This window comes from Lissotriton helveticus, chromosome 5_1 (assembly GCF_964261635.1).
Source record: "Lissotriton helveticus chromosome 5_1, aLisHel1.1, whole genome shotgun sequence".
Classification (NCBI taxonomy): Eukaryota; Metazoa; Chordata; class Amphibia; order Caudata; family Salamandridae; genus Lissotriton; species Lissotriton helveticus.
This window is the reverse complement of record NC_136065.1, coordinates 539,176,910-539,194,998: the sequence shown is the minus strand read 5'-3', so window position 1 is coordinate 539,194,998 and position 18,089 is coordinate 539,176,910. Positions and strand designations below refer to the sequence as shown.

Genomic DNA, 18,089 nt, shown 5'->3' with positions numbered 1-18,089 from the left:
GCGATGCAGCACTATGATAAATATGCCTCTAGGGACCTCATTTAAAGCTTAGAAGATCAGTAACTCACAAACTTAATGGCTGTATCATCTGCCTGATTTCAAGTGCACTGTGTCCTACGGCACTTGTAATAAGGCGGGTGGGCTATTTGTCACATTTTGACAGAGTACATGTCCTCCAAACTATAAATCAAGTCATATATATCTAATGTTTGTTGAATATGATAAGAAGCTGCTAATATTCTTGAACTCAAAACTTTTCAAGTATTCTTTATTATCAGCTACAGCCAACAATGGTTTCTTTGATAGGACGCTGGTGCACCGCCCACCCTATTTGCATGCTGGGCTTGGATCATGCCAGTAATAGCTATTTGCAATTTCTTTTAGAATGCTAAGTAACAACAGTGTTGATGTTACTTAGTATTCTAAAAGAAATGCAGAAGCGAGCTGACAAACTGCTCTGCTGCCTTCCTGATGGTGATAGATGACACTCGCTCAGACAAGGCTTAAAGACAGGCCAGGCAGTCAGGCTTCTTGTAACACATGCACTAGTGCGCATGTGCTACATAATTGCTTAATAGCCTAAAGAAATATAAGCTGACATGTTGCCAGTCCTGCAGTTCATTGTTTGGAGGTCCTTTGGGACCTCTAACAAATGACGTGAGGCAGTGTCATGTTTTAAAGCAGTTTAGGACCTGTACCTCCTGAGGTGGGTTATATCTTTATCTGCAACAAGATGGCCTGCCTTTTCCGAAATCGTCACTGGATGGGGGAGGGGGGTCATCAAGCATAAATGACCCACCCATCTCTGTAATGATGTGAGAAAGGAAGGGGTTATATATTAATTTTTGTTTTACAACCTAAGTAAGGTACTACACATTGTCTTTTGTTGGTATTACAGTAGTAATGCTGCATTTTACACACAAAACAATTTGGTTTTTATCTATTATGACGTGACATCACAGAGTCACGACACTTAACTAATGACCCTGTGACGTCAATTGTCATGCAGCATGCTGTAAATAGAATACACTGAGCATTGAGTCTGCAATTCTTCTAGCCCTGGACCTATATAAATTGGTGTTGTGTACAACAGAGGAGCCAGTAGAATAATATTTCCTGATAGCAGGTTGTTAAAGGGATTACACAGAACAAATACTGTGAAATCTGGAACATATAAATTATATAGGACACAGAAATTCAAATAAGGCTCCAAATATGGGATTTATATGGAATGAGAAATCATGTATACATCTCCCAGCAGTGGAGAAAAGGTAAAAAGGAATATATTTATAGTTCACACACAAGGGAGACTATTAGGCCATCCCAAAGTGGCTACTAATAAAAGCACAAGCATGGCAAATCGTATCTGAAATTTGAAGGATGTGAAATTCCTGAGTAGAAACTGATTGTGGCACGTGGCCCTTTTTGCAGGGTCATCCCAGGACTTTTTGCCTTCCTCCTATATTTTTCTATACCTGTTGTTGTTGGTTTTATGACTCTTGGAACTTTACCACTGCTGATCAGTGCTAAAGTGCATATGCTCTCCCTGTAAATTGTTGTTATGAATTAGTGATTACATGATTGGCATATTTGATTTACTAGTCAGACCCTATTACAGTGCACTATGTGTGCCCGAGACCTGTAAATCAAAGGCTGCTAGTGGGCTGCTGCACTGATTGTGACACCCACAGAAGCAGCCTGTAAAAGTTGACCCTGGCCTGTCATTGCAGAGCCTGTGTGCAGTCTTGTACTGCCATGTTGACTTGGCAAGTGCACCCACTTGCCAGGTCCTAACCTTCCCTTTTCTTACACGTTAATCACCCCTAAGGTAGGCCCAAGGTCCCCCTATGGGCAGTGTGCAATGTATGTGAGAGGTAGGACATGCCCTGGTGTCCTGATAGTGAATTACTGAAATTTAGTTTTTGACTATTGCTACCTGTTCCGATAAGACAGAATGAGGAGTTTGTTTATAACATCTTATAAACATAACGGGCCTCGGGAAGAAGGTAGGAAAATAAAGTTTAATATGCCTGAACTCATATTGCTAAGAAACATCTTTTAGTGAGGGTGATTTTTACTTTCTGTGTTTCAAAATACCACTTTTAGAAAGTAGGTAGTTTCTCACCTAAACATCCAGTGTGCCTCTGCTAGATGTGTGTATTGCATGTCTGGCTTTTTTTGATGACAGGGGCTGGAGAGGGTCAGTGGCTCCAGAATTCTGATGAGTCAGGGCTGGGCTGAATAAACCTGGGCTGCATTTAGAGTAGGGGGAGAATATTTCTGTTCACCTGCATGGGCTGGACTGCCTTCAACAATGCCGTCTCCAACTCATGCCAGGAAGCTGCACCAGTGAGGACAGAACTGGTTTTGGCTAGTTACTGACACTCTCTGCCTTCAGAGAACAAAGAATCTTTGTGTATAAAAGAGGAGCCCAGACCCAAGACTTTTAGATCACTTCTGGGGAATTAAGAGGAACCTTTGCCAAGGAGAAGAGCCGGAGAAGCTGAGGAGGAATATTGCCCTGTGCTGTTTGCTGTCTGGGGTTGGCCTGCAGTGGCTACTTGCTGCAAGGCAAGGAGAAAAGGACTTTGCTATTTTACTTTGTCATCGGCTTGAAATTAAGCTTGCCTCCTGTTCTGAAGTCTCAGGGGCGCAAAGACTTAATTTCCTCTGTCTCTCTGCATCTGGAACTGCTGGTTCAGCTGCCACAGAAGGAAACTGCAACACCGATGCCGGCGTGCGATGCCGTAACCTGCACCGAAGCCGTGGGTAGCGCTTGTGAAGAGCACAACACACCGTAGGCCCGATGCCTGCTGATGCCATGCAGAATCGAATCCAAAGCCGCCACCGAGGCCACTGCCTGCACCGGAGCTGAGGACACTGCTCGTGGTGTTCACAATGCAATGTCCCGACTCGCACCGCAGCCCCGACTTCATCAACGCAGATTCGATATTCAACTTGGGTGACTCCTGAACCCTTCAACACCGCACTGTCGTAAGGAACCAACGCCTCGCAGCTACCGTGATGTCAGCTCCCTCACACAGTAAGGGACCTACGCTTCACCTCCCCTGGGGTCGTAAGGAACCGACACTGATCAGACAAAGCATCACCTCCCTGATGCAATGCAACGTCTTTGCTTTCATCCTTTCCAAGGTACTGTTCTTTGTGGGTCTGCTTGATTCTGCGCCCGTCGCAGCGCATGTTGCGTTTGACGCCGTTCGTTGGAATTTTCATCTTTCGCAACATCATAATAACTCCAGGTGGAGTTATTTGTTGCTACAAACTTTAATTGAGTGAATAACCTATTTTTGAGGATATCTTGATAACTGTATTGTGGATTTTTATTGTTTAGTCTTGTTTTGGTTTATATAAAGATTACTTATTTTCTAAACTAGTGTGGTGTGCATTTGTAGCCACTGTATTACAGTATGTGTTCACAAATGCTTTACACACTGCCTCTGAGATAAGCCTGTCTACTCGTGCCAATCTACCAATGGGGTGAGCAGGGGTTATTTTAGAATTGTATCCCCCTTATCCTGACTAGCAGCAAGGGCACCTATTTGGACAAAGGTACCTACCTCTATCAATTAAAGGGCCCCATTTCTAACACTGATGTAACAGGATTGTTTTCATGGGATTTGAGTTAAAAAAATACTATAGATATAAATTCTACAGGAGAAGTCATATCAAGACAATTATTACCTCCTCAAAACAGCTCTTTTCCAGTCCTTACAATGTGAGATAAAGCACCTCCCTTAAGGCAGGCACAAAGTGAGCTAGTTAGATATTAAAAATGTATTGGAGTTCTTTTAGGTTCTTCCCCCAAAATGTTCCGTAAGAAATCTTCTCTCCTGCACATAATTGCATCTTTTTTTCTTTGTCAATGTTTCACCTACATCACGATGGACCTTGGCTGGGCCTGATCAGTTATCTAGCTTTTCCTCCTTTAAAAAAAAAAAATATGTCTTTAAAACATTTATTATGGGAAGGTGTGCTTCTTGTATTTGTGGGTAAAACATATTTTTTGAACGAATGAAGGGCATAGCTGCCTGGATTGTAAATCTGTCTGACTGGCTTCTAGGTCACTTCATTCAGTGTGAGTCACTTCATCTGCCATTTGCAGTGAGCGTTATGACTAAATAATCAAACTCATAGGTCCTGTAAAATAGTAACAACATCTAAAACTATTTCACTCGAACTACTTAGTGGAATTAGAAATTATACTTTATGTTTCGCTGTAGTGATTTCAAGACGATTTCTCACACAAATTTTTTTTTAAAAACTATTCAGCAGGTTTTAGAGTACATCTACTGTTTCAGAATTTGGCGAATAGTAAAGTGCAGACTTTTTCAAACTCTTAAACTGTAGCATAATAAACACACTGTATACGATGGATAATACCACCATTAATAAAGAGGATAAATAAGGTGGCCACCTTTATCCCCAATCAGCACAATATCCTATTTTAGCATAATTATAATTATTAAGAGGTGGTGGCAATTGTATCAAATACCAAATTTACCAACTTTAATTCAACAAAAGCCACATACAGTGGTTTGTTGTGAGGTCCTGATCAGTTCTACTCACATTCCACTTAAAGTCATTCTGATAACTTGAAAGCACATTTTCATCACCATGATTTTGCATTTGCTACTACGTATATGTATGGATCCCACACATTCTACTTGAATTTATAGAGATTCAGTGAGATTTTGTGCTTTGGGGCTTTGCTTTCTTTTCATGAAAGAACAGTATTCGATACTACTTTTGAAAGAAAAGGACAAGGACCAGCAAAATTAAAGTACACATGTATTATATTTCAACACCATGCTCATCAGAGACAAGCCTCACAAGCACCCTCCATATATCGTAGAAAATGCTGGAAGAACCAAAGTTGATGGATTTGGTAGGACTGTTAAAAGAAAAATAATGTGCTAAAATGAACACATATCCTTTGATCCAATCATTGGGAGAAGATGTGCTCATTGTTCCATCTCTTTCAGGTCCTTTTCTCTTTCAAACAACACCTGACACGTTTTTCTTGCATTCATTATAATTTATCTTTCACCTCCCTTAAGAGCAATTACTAAAGCTTTTTTGAACTCCTTACAAGTCCTTTCAAGCCAAGTGTCAGTAGCGAGTTCCACTTTTTCCCATTTCCTGCTCGCTTCACAAAATAATTAGGCAATTTCTAGAATTCTACCTGGTGTAGATACTGAATTTCAGAAGCATTTAAAGAGTTTATAATAATGGACTCCTACATGAGGGTCAAATTCTAATATAGAGTCCCTCTTTATGATTATTCAATTTGTCTTGACCACCTTCCATTCATAAAAGTCAGTCAGTCAAGCTATGGTATGTCATATATTGTAAAGACTGGGACAAGGGAGGATTGAGGTGTTAATGCATGGACCACTTACTGATAATCCTCATTACGAAAAATGACCTTTCATTAGCCAAGTAATTAAGTCTCACCCTTCAGCTCCTGTTCATAACCACAATACAATTTGCTAGAGGACATCAAAATGAGATTACGGCTATTTTTAGGAGGAGTCGTAGGGAACTCTTTAGGGGTGGGTTAACAACTCCACTCCTCCGGCGGAGATCTCAGAGTTTTGTACTCCAGAATTTTTTGTTGCGTGGTTGTCGCCAACATTAAGTTGGCGAGTGCGAGCAGGAAACTCATGAGCTAGACCGCATCCCAGTGAGATTTCTCAATGCAGGAGGACACGGCAGGTCACGGCAGGTGGCTACCTGTTGCATTGAGAAAGTTGCAGCTCTAGTCGAAAATCTACTCGGGCAGGAGAAAGAAAAAGCACCCTCTGCCAAACCATGTGATGCTGTATGTGCTGATTTAATAGCATGGGACAGGCTCTTGGCTCTAAAAATGAACACGAGCAGTGCACCTAACTAAAACTCTACCGCTTGCGGAATCTAGCAGTGTTTTTAGGTAAATCTATGGGTTTCGGATGAGTGAAACTCCGCAAGTTCCTCCCACCCCTAGAACTCTTATGGAGGGGAAAGGGAATTTTGATTTATTGCTAGCTCACCTGGTGCCTGTAGAGAGGTGGCATGCATCATATTGCAAGCACTGGGGCAAGGAAGAGTAACTTGAGTAATGAAGATTACCAGTAAGTAATCGCCCCAGTATCCAACTGAGCACTCTTTCTCACACCTACAGATGCAACTTCAGAGTACCTGCCCTCATATCGTTATTTAAAGTCCTTCTTATGTTTTATGACATCACTGTTCAGTGCTTTATCATCTCTGCTTAAATCATTGTCCACTCCTTATTTAAATCATGTGACATTATTGACTGATACCTGCCCACAATGTTGCTACACGCAAATCAAATTACATTGTATTGGCAACAAATGGTGGATGTTAACTCTCACACTTAACACTTGTGGAAGTCTTTCTGATAATTCGACTTCAGTTCATCCTTGGCATCCTCAATGCATCCCGGAAGCACGTGCTTGAAAGCTTTGGAATGTATAGTTCAGCATCACTTTGCTTTCCACTGACCTGAACAAGGACTGTATTTCAAATATATTTATAGTAAACTGTGCCGATCTAAGGTGTCAATGAGAAAGTAATGTATATTTTAAAGGACAGAAACTGCCCCCCCTAGCGAATTTTATTAGTAAAACAAGAACATTTATTTCAATATCGAGTATCGAAGCAATCTGTATTTCTTTTATCCAGTTGCTAACGCCCCAATATAGGTCAACTGCATAACACAATAAAAAAAGAGAAATGCACCAATGACTCCATAAAATGTAACACATTCATCACATGCGCAAATACAATTTAGCAAATCAGATTTAAGTCAGTCCAACCTCATCTCACACAATTCGCAACTATCAACAAAGGGGAATTGTTTGTATGCTAAACAATGAGTGATACCGAGATGCGTCCGTTGTGTCTTGGTTGCTACATGCGTTTATGTATTTTACAAAAAAAGATGTTACTTCTGCAGTATTTTTCAAAGAACTGAGAGGAAATGATGAAAGCTATACTCACTCCATCCGGCCTGCCATCTGAGGCAGTGATGATCAAAATATACCGATCAGTGCTTTCTCTGTCCAATGACTTTGCTAAAGATAAGATCCCAGAACTGTAAATAAAACAAAAAGAAGGCTTTCATCATAATGTGCACCAGAAAACAACTTCCACAAATGACAGGTGTTATTTGGGCAGCTCTCTTTTTTCGACAGCGCCTTTTCAAACAATTTCTCGGATGCTGGGAGTTGTTAAAGTCTCACTGACTGTACAGGAGATCTTTACCTCTCTGACAGCACTCGATAATAATGCACTCCGTGCTGGAGCTGGGGGAACAATTTAGGCCCTCACTAAAAGTGTGGGATTACGAGTCATGCACAAACCTCAGACAGACCTAGCTGATTTCTTCTGCGCAGTTTTTTTCAGATAAAGCCTGGAGAAATGTATGTAGGTAAAATACAAATATAGCATGTTACAACACATGCTATTACATTGTGTGCTTTTACAATGCGGTCATTACAATGACTGCTTTATTAGTAAGCAATACCTTTACATCGCAAGTCATTAGAACGACTTGCTGTAGAGGCCGCACTGGACTAGAGGAGTAGTATTATTTACTATTTCTATTCCAGTTTGCGCAACAGCAGGGAAGGTGTTGGATTACATGTCCGATACCTTAGCGCCCCCTACAGCAAGTCGTTCTAATGACTTGCGGTGCAAAGGTATCGCGTACTAACAACGCGGCCACTGTAACAACAGCGTTGTAAAAGCACTGCAATGTTATGACAGTGTTGTAAACGCTGTTTCCCGTAAAACACTAAGGGCCAGATGAAGGAGGCCATTTACCGACCGGTAAATGGGTTTTTGGGATGTAGGGGCATCATTTTACAGATTCGGTAAATTTACCGAATCGGTAAATTTACCGATTCTGTAAAATACCGAATCGGTATTTTTACCGATTCGGTAACGGCCAGATGTAGGTGGGACTCTTCAGAGTCCTTAAAGCCTTACAGATTCGGTATTTTACCACCCAATCCAATTGGGTGGTAAAATACCGAATCCAGGTGTGCATGCACATGTGTGCATGCACACCTAGCCATGTGACAGACAGACATGCCCTTAGGGCATGTCTGTGTGCCACATGGCACACATGCCCGTCTTTGGGGTGCTAGAGGGTGTCAAAGTGACACCCCCTGCACCCTTGCTGAAATCGGTATTTACTGAATCGGTAAATACCGATTCGGTATTGCCCTTTGATTCCTATGGGCTTCAAGGCCCATAGGAATCAATGGGCATTACCGATTCTGAAACACCTACATACCCCCCCCCCCCTCTATTTTACCACTTCTTAAATACCGAATCGGTAAAATTCGGTATTTAAGAAGTGGTAAAATTGAATTACCTACATCTGGCCCTAGATCGCATGTTTTGGCATCTCGAAATGGGGAAAACATTCTGGCCAGATTTACAAACATTTCTCGCAACGCAATGCGGCATGGCAACTTTCTCCATTGCGTTGCGGGAAAGGGGGAGAGCAGAAATGCGCCATATCTACTAAAATTTGGACATTCATTTTCTTTCATATGAATGCAGCACACATGTAGAGAGGAAGTAACAATGAGAAATGAAGATATTTCTCCTCGATATGCCTCTCTTGGTTACGCGCTCCATTTTGGCTCAAACCAAGGCTTGCTGCTGTTGGTAAATCAGGGTTATCTTCAACATACAACAGTAGATGCATCGGAATGCCCACACTACAGCCATGGAATGCCTTCCAGTCCCAGTGTTACGCCACTCAGAGCAAGGCGCTGTGCTGTGTTACTTTTTTTTACAAAGTCATGCAAAGCAATAAAAATGGCCCCTTGCATGGCTTTGTAAATCTCTTGTAGCAATTTGCATAAAGGCTGTGCCATAAAAGTGGTGCAACCACAATGTAAAATGTTAGTTAACCTGGGGCCACGTTTTCTCATACAGTGAAACCACTGCTGGAATTTTTCCCCCTCTACAGCATGCACAACTCAACAGAGGTGATGATTTCGACCAAGTGAAAAAAACAAACCATGCGGTATCTGTAATTCCCAGGATAAAATGACTGTGTTCGAATCCTGCAACTCTTGGAATGCGTTGTATAGTGCAACGTTTAGAGAAGCAATACTTCTACAATAATGCAAAGATTTCACTTTGTCGGTATGTAGTACTACTATATTTGTATACAAGACCAGAATCAAAATCAGCAGACAGACACAAGAATTAAGGCAGTTTTAAAGTATAGGAGTGTAATTGATTTCTTGAACTATCTCTGCAGATACATTAATATTATGATTTATTAAACAGCAATATAACACAAGTTCTTCCACAGTGAAACTGCTGCAATAATTAATTCAAATTGTGATGCTTTAACATTCTATCATTACGCAATGATAAATGTTTTCTGCATAGGTAGGGATTGTTTTCATACCAGGTACTTCTCCTGAGACCTCTGAGTATATTAGTTTTCTGTACATGTTTCAAAAGTACCCCCTTCCCATTAGAATAACTCGATTTTGTTTTACAAAATAAGGTTCTGCAGACATTTCTATATTTTGATTGTACATAGAACTACAGATCATCTGCAAAATATGCATATATATTCACACTCATACATATGAGAGAAGGATGTGGAAAAGGCATAGGGTGCATAACATGAGTGAATTACCTGGGATACATTTGTTGATTACCTGGAGAAATTTGACAGGTAACTGTTGCAGGAAACACTATCCTTCTGATGGTGCTTTATCATGTCTGTAATCAAAGCAGTGTAAACTCTGCTAGTTTCCTTGGGTCTGGATGTCTCAATTATCAACCCAAATGTCTCAACCAATCTTTGCCACTGCTGGTGTAATTAATCACCAGTATGGTGTCTTGTTGGACAGCGCCATCATTGGGTTTCGCCCCTAGGTACTCGCTTTCCTAGGTGAGTATCCCTCAGGGCCGGACTGGCTACCGGGCGTTTTGGAATGCTTCTGAGCTGGGGGATGATTTCGTTGATGGGGACATTCGTGTACTGAACGAAATTCGTTTTGCTTTAATTATTTCGAAACACACGCAGGTCTCCATGAACGAAATCAGCCCCCACCGCAGTGAAATCAGCCCCAGGTCAGCCACATTCCAAAACGCCTGGTAGTCAGTCCGGCCCTGGTACCCCCTCCTTCCAAGAGAAAGTACTGGTGGGATCCATGTGGTGGTGTGTGAAATTACATTAAAAACTTGGCGTTTTATATGGGTGAAGTATATAGGACTAAGATTAAATGTTGAAGTAGTGATGTTGTTCAGACGTGTTAATTGTCTTTAGCATCACAGTCAAGATGTTTCAGCCTCTGCTGCCCACGAGCATCTAGGCCGTCATCTGGACCAAATTAGGAGATCAACAGATCCCTTTATATTGAGATTGTGGACTTGTTACTCTTTACTTATGTGTCTTCATTCCAATTAATTCAGTCGGAAAGATATATATCAGCTTTCATTGAGCCTATGACTTCAAGGAGAAAAAAGAGTACTTTCCCTCGGAACGAGGCAGGACTCTCCTAGGGAAGCTCGTACCTAAGTGCAAAAACTAATGATGATGCCACCCAACAAGACACCATAGTGGTGATTACTCACACCACCATTGGTTGAGGGTCCACTATTGAAACACATAGACCAGGAGAGTTCACGCTCCTTTTATTACAGACGTTACAATTGCGGAAGCTGAGCGAAATCTTTCCACACCTCTTCCTCCCCCCTTTGATTTTTTGTGGGTGCTTTATCATGGCAATGGTGCACGTGTCCTGCAGTCGGTGGGCTAGATATTTTTGAAGTTTTCGCAGGGGTGTTACTTGGAGTACCAGGAATCAGAATGGTGATTGGCATGTATGTTACTGTATTAGAGAATATGAGTGTATTATTCATAGGGACGTTTGCATTAGTATCGCTAGGATGTGCAGCATTATGCATGTGGCTGACGGTGGCAAAATTGTGCTATGCTTGTCATTTCTTAAATCAACTTCGATTTGTCTTTATTTGTGGCCTATGTTGTGTATTATACCTCCTCAACAATGTTCCTTAATGTTTCAGGGATTATGTGGTTTGTGCAGTAAATGATTGCAGGGATGGGGTACCATATGGTTAATTTTTTCTGGTTATGTTTCCTTGTTAATTGTGTATCAATTTCTGTGTTATGTGAACTCAGTGTTATGTTGTTCTCATCTGCTTGATCTGGGATGTGACGTGAAGCAGGTGCAGTCTTCTATATCATTTTGTTCAGGTGCTCATGCCCATATTGAGTGACGCACCTGTAAAGGGTTTAATTTGTGGCAAAGTATCAGTGCTTTTGGGACATCGTGTTGGTAGCAATAATTGTAGGTTTAAATGTGTGGGCTTGTGAATTATCTTGTGTTTTCAGATAATCTTTTGGTCCATTCTGACTAAAAGGTTTTGCTGCTGTGCCAATACCGAGATATGATGCTTAGTTCATGCTGTTGGAAATCCAGTCTGAGGGTTTTGTGTGCCACTGTGTCAAAGATGTGCATTCAGTGAGTCTTTGTTGTGAGTTTGGGAACATTTTGTTTACTTCTCAATGACTTTGTGAGCAGGCGTTATTGCTGCATGCAATACCTGGACTGGTGAAGATCACAACTCAGCCTGCACTCAAAGAGGCAGATTATTTAACCATTACTCAAATGAACACATCCATCCTTCAATGCTTATATATATGGGAATAGCTCTTATTGCACTCAGATACCCCCCATATTATATACCATGAGCAGCCCGTGCAGGTAAGAGTGGTTGGACGGTGGGGCCCTGTTGGGGTGAATTCAACAGATGACAAAGAGGGAAAAATTTTAAATATTTTTCGCCGATTGTCTGTGTAAATCCCCTCACCCCACCTGCCAACACCACTCTTACCTGCATGGGCCATGGCTGATATATACTACAGACCTTATACTTATACTGCTATGATGCTCATGGTACACTCATACAGATCACCTTGTATCCATACAAGTGCAACTCTCACTATAAACTCATATAGGCACAGCTCTCCTCCTACAATCACAGATGGCACACATAACCACACCCATTACTATATACTTATACATGCACACATCTCTTCCTGCACTCAGACAGGCACACCACTCAACCTGCATTCATGCACCCACCTCTCCACACAAAAAAGGCCGCCCCAGCAACCTGCACTCACAAAAAGCACACATTTTACCAAGCATTGACACAGACACATCCCTCAATAAAGATACTCATACTGCACTTATACCGGCACACCACACATGGTACTCTAAGATCTGTACATTCCTCCACCTACGCACATACAGGAACACTGCACACATTGCAACTATATACGGAAAACACCCCTTCCCTGCACTCCCACAGCACATTCCTTACTCACAGATACGCCTCAATACACAGAGTTTGCCTGGCACTGAAACAGACACATCCATGATGGTACACTCACAAAGGCACACTCAAAATTCTTCACTCACAAAGGAGCACACCATCAACCACACAGACACACCCTTCAATGCATAAAAACAAACACACACAGCACATATTGTGTCCCAGTAGTCTTGAAACACTTATACAGACACACCTCTCTCTCAACATTCACACATACATCACAGGCACATCTCTTACCCACCATTCGCACATCCATACTGTTCACAGAGCACTCACACACACACACACACTGGACACTCTACACTTGCACACGCATACTCCTTTTTTGCACTTAATGAGGCACACCACTCACCCTGCACTCAGGCACATTGTGAACCCTGCACTCACAAAGGCCCACTGCACACCCTGCACTTACAATAACTCACTGTTCACCCACACAATCACAACTATCACCCTACATTGTTCTCACTCAGCACAATGATCTCTTACAAACGCAAAACTGTCACTGTACACTCAAGCAGACACCTACATGTCCCTGCATGCAAACATGCACCTTTATCCTGGCACTCCAACAAATTCACGTTGTGTTCATAGACACACCATTACCCTGCACTCACAAATACACACTCCTCAATAAAAGAATGCTTACACACACTTCCCCTGTACTCACACAAGCAAAATACTCACTAGCACAGGCACATCTTATACTCTACAATAACTCAGACACACCCCTCCCTAAATAAACATAGAATACACAGGTGAATCCGGGACAACACACACTCCACAGTCATGCAAGTACACTGCGCAATGCTCAGTCACACAGGCATAAGTATCATCCTACACTCACTCAGTCAAACATCTCACCCTGCACTCTAAAGGACACTCCTTCACTGCCGTGAGTGGAACACGCCTACATGCAACCATAGGCATACCACTCCACTTGCAATTATACAGGCCAGCTTTGTGCTGTACACTCAATTCTCCCACACAGCTTTCATGTTGGTAAACTGTACACGCACATAGGCACTACTCAGAGCATGCTCTCTATACACACCACTCACACTGTATTGACTGATGCACACCCCTCAATATACAATGGTGGACTTACATAGGTGTACCACTCATGGTACGCTCACCCTGGAAGACTACTCTCCATGCACTCACATAGGCACACTGCTCAACCTGCACTCACACAAATGCAAAGCTGACAAATGCAGGCACAACTTGCAGTCTACACTTATACAAGAACACTGTTCACTGTTAACATAGGCAAGACTCTTGGCACTCACCCAGACACACATCTTTCCCTGACTCACACAGGAACATCGTCTCCCACACTCATGGAGATCATTTCTTCACCCTGGAGTCATGTAGGACCATTGCTCACTGCATACCAGCACCTACCACCTTGCACTCATTCAGCACACTTCATTCATACACAAACTTCTCTGCCTGCACTCTTCACACAACTCGTGCAGTATTCGACAATGCTCACATTGCCTCACATAGGCACACAACTCAACCTACACTCACACAGACACACCCATTACCAAACTTACGTGGACACATCCCTCAACATGTACTCCCGCAATAACACTGTTCACTGTCCAAATTTCACTCGACACTCCTATAAATAGACCCCTCTACTGCACTCACACGGTCACAAATCTAATTTTCCTCTTAGAGCCATGCTCCTTGTTAGACCTGGCATCCCTGGATTAGTTTCCCCTGACTATTTGCCTTCTCACCTCCTGTTTTGGTGACTTAATTTTTGCTGGCTTTAGAATTCTGGGCACTTTACCATTGCTAACCATCACTGAAGTGTCTATGCTCTGTACTCAAAACATGGTAACATAGGCTTATCCACAATTGGTATATTTAGTTTACTTATCAGTCCCCAGTATAGTGCACTGTGTGTGCCCAGGGCCTTTAAATTAAATGCTACTAGTGGGCCTGCAGCACTGAATATGCCACCCACTCGGTAGCCCTTTAAACATGGCGCAGGCCTGGCACTGCAGAGCCTGTGTGTGCAGTTTTAATCTGTCATTTTGACCTGGCAAGTTAACCTGCTTGTCGGGCCAAAACTCCCTTTTATTACATATAAGTCACCCCTAAGGTAGGTATTAGGGGGCCTTATGGGCAGGTTGCAATGAATTTGAAAGGTAGGTTATGTACTTTTGAGTTTTACATGTCCTGGTAGTGAGAAACTGTTAAATCTGTTACTCATTACTGCAAGGTCTATCTCTCCCATAGGTTAAGAAATTTGCCTGATAATCAGCGACCGGCCAATTTATTACGGTGGCTCCCCTCTACATCAGCTCCATTTATAGAGCATCTTAAGTTATCAATACATGGCGCACGTATGAATAAAGCCGCTTACAATATAGTTCCACTACAAAGAAGGTGATTTCGCCTTACTTAACCTCCAAGGAATGACAAGAGGTTTTGTATAAACATTAAGAACTTTGTCCTGATGAAGGTGCTATCATTTTAAACCGAAAAGCTGCGTCAACAACTTTTTTGCATTCTGTATACATTTTTTTTAAAATTGTGTAATATGTGTAATATGTATATTGATATACTTCTTTAATTACTTACTGGGCACGGCACTGCTGCTATCATATTTTTAATAATATTGTATTTATTGCAATAAACTGTGTATTCTTTTAATACTGTTTTCTCTTATTTTATGTTGAATATTGGCAAATAATTTGATAACTGTTGATGTGAGTTGTGGAAGGTATATGAGTGACAAGGGGTCTACACAAGAGGTTTTCACATTGTATGTTCCTTGGGGACCTTTGAGTTTTTTTAACTTTAGGATTGCCTTACGGCATTATTAAGTGTAATTTCCAGATGGAATAAGGCAGATATTTGGTGTTTGGTGTCTCAAGACTCACAATTTAAAATCACAACTCATTGTGAGTCTGATTTTTAATTGTAAGTCCAAACGTGCTACTTTTAGAAAGTAGACATTTTCTTACTTTGACCATTCGGTGCCTCTGCTGTCTCTGAATACATACCTGAGTTGGGTGACAGCTGGGGGAACCGCTTTCACTTACCTGCCGCCACCGCCGAGAGTCACACCACGCCAGCAGCCTCACTGAAGGAAGCCGCCCACCGCCGAGAGTCACACCGGGCACAGCAAACCGCGCCGCCGCTCCGGGAGAACCACAACTCCCGGCAGGCATCGCGGCGGCGCGACGGAGTGACGCGGAACGCGCCAGCAGGGCGCAGGGCGCACCGACAGCCCGTTAAAGGGAGGAGGAGACCGGCAAAGCGGGGGGAACCGCTTTCACTTACCTGCCGCCACCGCCGAGAGTCACACCACGCCAGCAGCCTCACTGAAGGAAGCCGCCCACCGCCGAGAGTCACACCGGGCACAGCAAACCGCGCCGCCGCTCCGGGAGAACCACAACTCCCGGCAGGCATCGCGGCGGCGCGACGGAGTGACGCGGAACGCGCCAGCAGGGCGCAGGGCGCACCGACAGCCCGTTAAAGGGAGGAGGAGACCGGCAAAGCGGGGGGAACCGCTTTCACTTACCTGCCGCCACCGCCGAGAGTCACACCACGCCAGCAGCCTCACTGAAGGAAGCCGCCCACCGCCGAGAGTCACACCGGGCACAGCAAACCGCGCCGCCGCTCCGGGAGAACCACAACTCCCGGCAGGCATCGCGGCGGCGCGACGGAGTGACGCGGAACGCGCCAGCAGGGCGCAGGGCGCACCGACAGCCCGTTAAAGGGAGGAGGAGACCCGCGTCGCGGGACGCGAGCGGGACGCCCGGGGCTAAGCCCGGGCAAAGGGCGGGCCCTCAGAGGCCAGAAGAGCCAGGCCTGGGCCAGAAACTCTGCCTCATTGCCTTCCGTTCAAGGATAAGGTTTCAATTGAACTGTAAGTAGGTTACTTATCTGTAGTTTTCGCAATCGTATCCTTCAGGAGTCTGACTTTCTGGGACCAATTGTTTATTGTTTGCTATCCATATCCCCTGCCTTACTTCCAGGTACCTCTGGGGTTTCTGACATGAGCTGCCCGGAAACTAGAAGCAGGGCTGCTGCAGTATAGAAACTGACTGGTACTTTGGATGACTTCATTGTTCGGACAAATGCTTTAATCGATGAAGGGATAGTAATTATGGATAGGAGGGTGTCCCAGGACCTAGCTGCAGCGAGACGATCCTCCTTAGGTCTTATCGCTAAAGCTCGTACTCCGAACAATGTTTCTGCTCCAGTAAATCCTATAAACGCACAGAATGATAGGGGTTATGTCGCCCCAGGCTCACAGGAGGACCTGGAGGCTACACCTAACCTTTCTCTGCTTGTGACTAGCACTTCAGTTGAAAAGGACACTGATACTTTAACTATAGCTAGTGATTTAACACAAAGGGGTCTGAAGGAGGGGGCGATCCCTAAACAAAAGATTAATATTCAAAAAACTGTTAAATCTAACAGGAGTCAAGGGAGAAAGGTAGATATTAGTAAGAATACAGATTCGGCCAAATTAGAAGCTCTGCCACTGAATGTGAATACTAATCGAGTACTTCACATTAGCGATAATGGGTCAATTCTTCACGCCAATGCAGGCCTACCACTGAGTCTCCCGGATGATACCATCTCAGATAGCAGCCTTGAGGATATCTTGGATTTAAGCGGCGCTGTTACGAATCTAGATGAAGGTAGTGAGGGCAACTGTAGCCTAAATATGGCTAATAATAACATCTTGGCCATGTTGAAGACTCTCCTCGAACCAATCGAGGTTAGGCTACGGTGCTTGGAAACTATATTAAAAAACATCCATAAAGATATAAGTGCCCCTAGCTTCAATCTGGATAACAAAATCCCATCTGGGAAAAATCAAATGACTAGGCCGCCACCAGCTGCTAAAAATGTAGCTACTTCCAAATCACTGCCAAAAACTATACCAACCCCTAAAACTCCCGCCCCGATTGATATAGTAGTCCCAGTCCAAGAAACTCCTAAACCACCACATGATAAGGATAAAGATAAGTCTAAAAAACGGGAGGTGCGTAGAAATATACATTTACCCCCAAAAGCCGCACCATACGTTGTGGTCCTTACAGGAGTCCCCCAATTAAATGATAATTCTAATGAAAATAATGGTGGACTTGTAAATAAAACCATCCATTGGTTGAATGATAATTACCCTCTCCCGCCAGCAGTTAAAAGCAATATTTTGATGGTTGAAAGGGCCCCATGGATTGGTTATAATAAAAAAAGGGCACACGGCGATTGTGTGGTAATAACATTTGAGAATCCATTGACTGCTAAATACATTACTACAAGACCCCCTAGAAATCATGGTCTCTCTGTTACGGCTAGGGGATTATCTTATTTTTATCCTGAGGGCGAACACCCTGATAATAGGTGGAGTTGGACTAGGGACAACAGACATCAAGGAGGTAACATGGGTTGGGCTCCCGATAGTAATCACTATAACATGCAAGGTGGAGGGAGAGGTGAGGATGGTTGGAACGTAGTGAAATATAGATCGAGGTCCCCTCACTATCGACCACAGAGTTTTGACCAAGGTTGGTTAGGCAATCCACAATTTCCTCCGATCTTCCCGTGTTTTAATCGGTTTGATTGCTTGGAAGCGGTGGATTGACTCCCAACGATAAAAAATGATGCCTTAATGCCTTCTA

The 18,089-nt window shown here is 43.2% G+C and overlaps 1 protein-coding gene across 1 annotated transcript in view; it reads right to left on the bottom strand.

Moving 5' to 3' along the window:
- PCDH15 (protocadherin related 15) overlaps positions 1 to 18,089 on the bottom strand; it is a 2,579,312-nt gene that overhangs the window by 805,717 nt on the left and 1,755,506 nt on the right. The window contains exon 17 of the mRNA XM_078642873.1: positions 7,024 to 7,117. Coding sequence (XP_078498999.1) covers positions 7,024 to 7,117 — 94 coding nt within the window. The remainder of the gene's footprint in view (positions 1 to 7,023; positions 7,118 to 18,089) is intronic.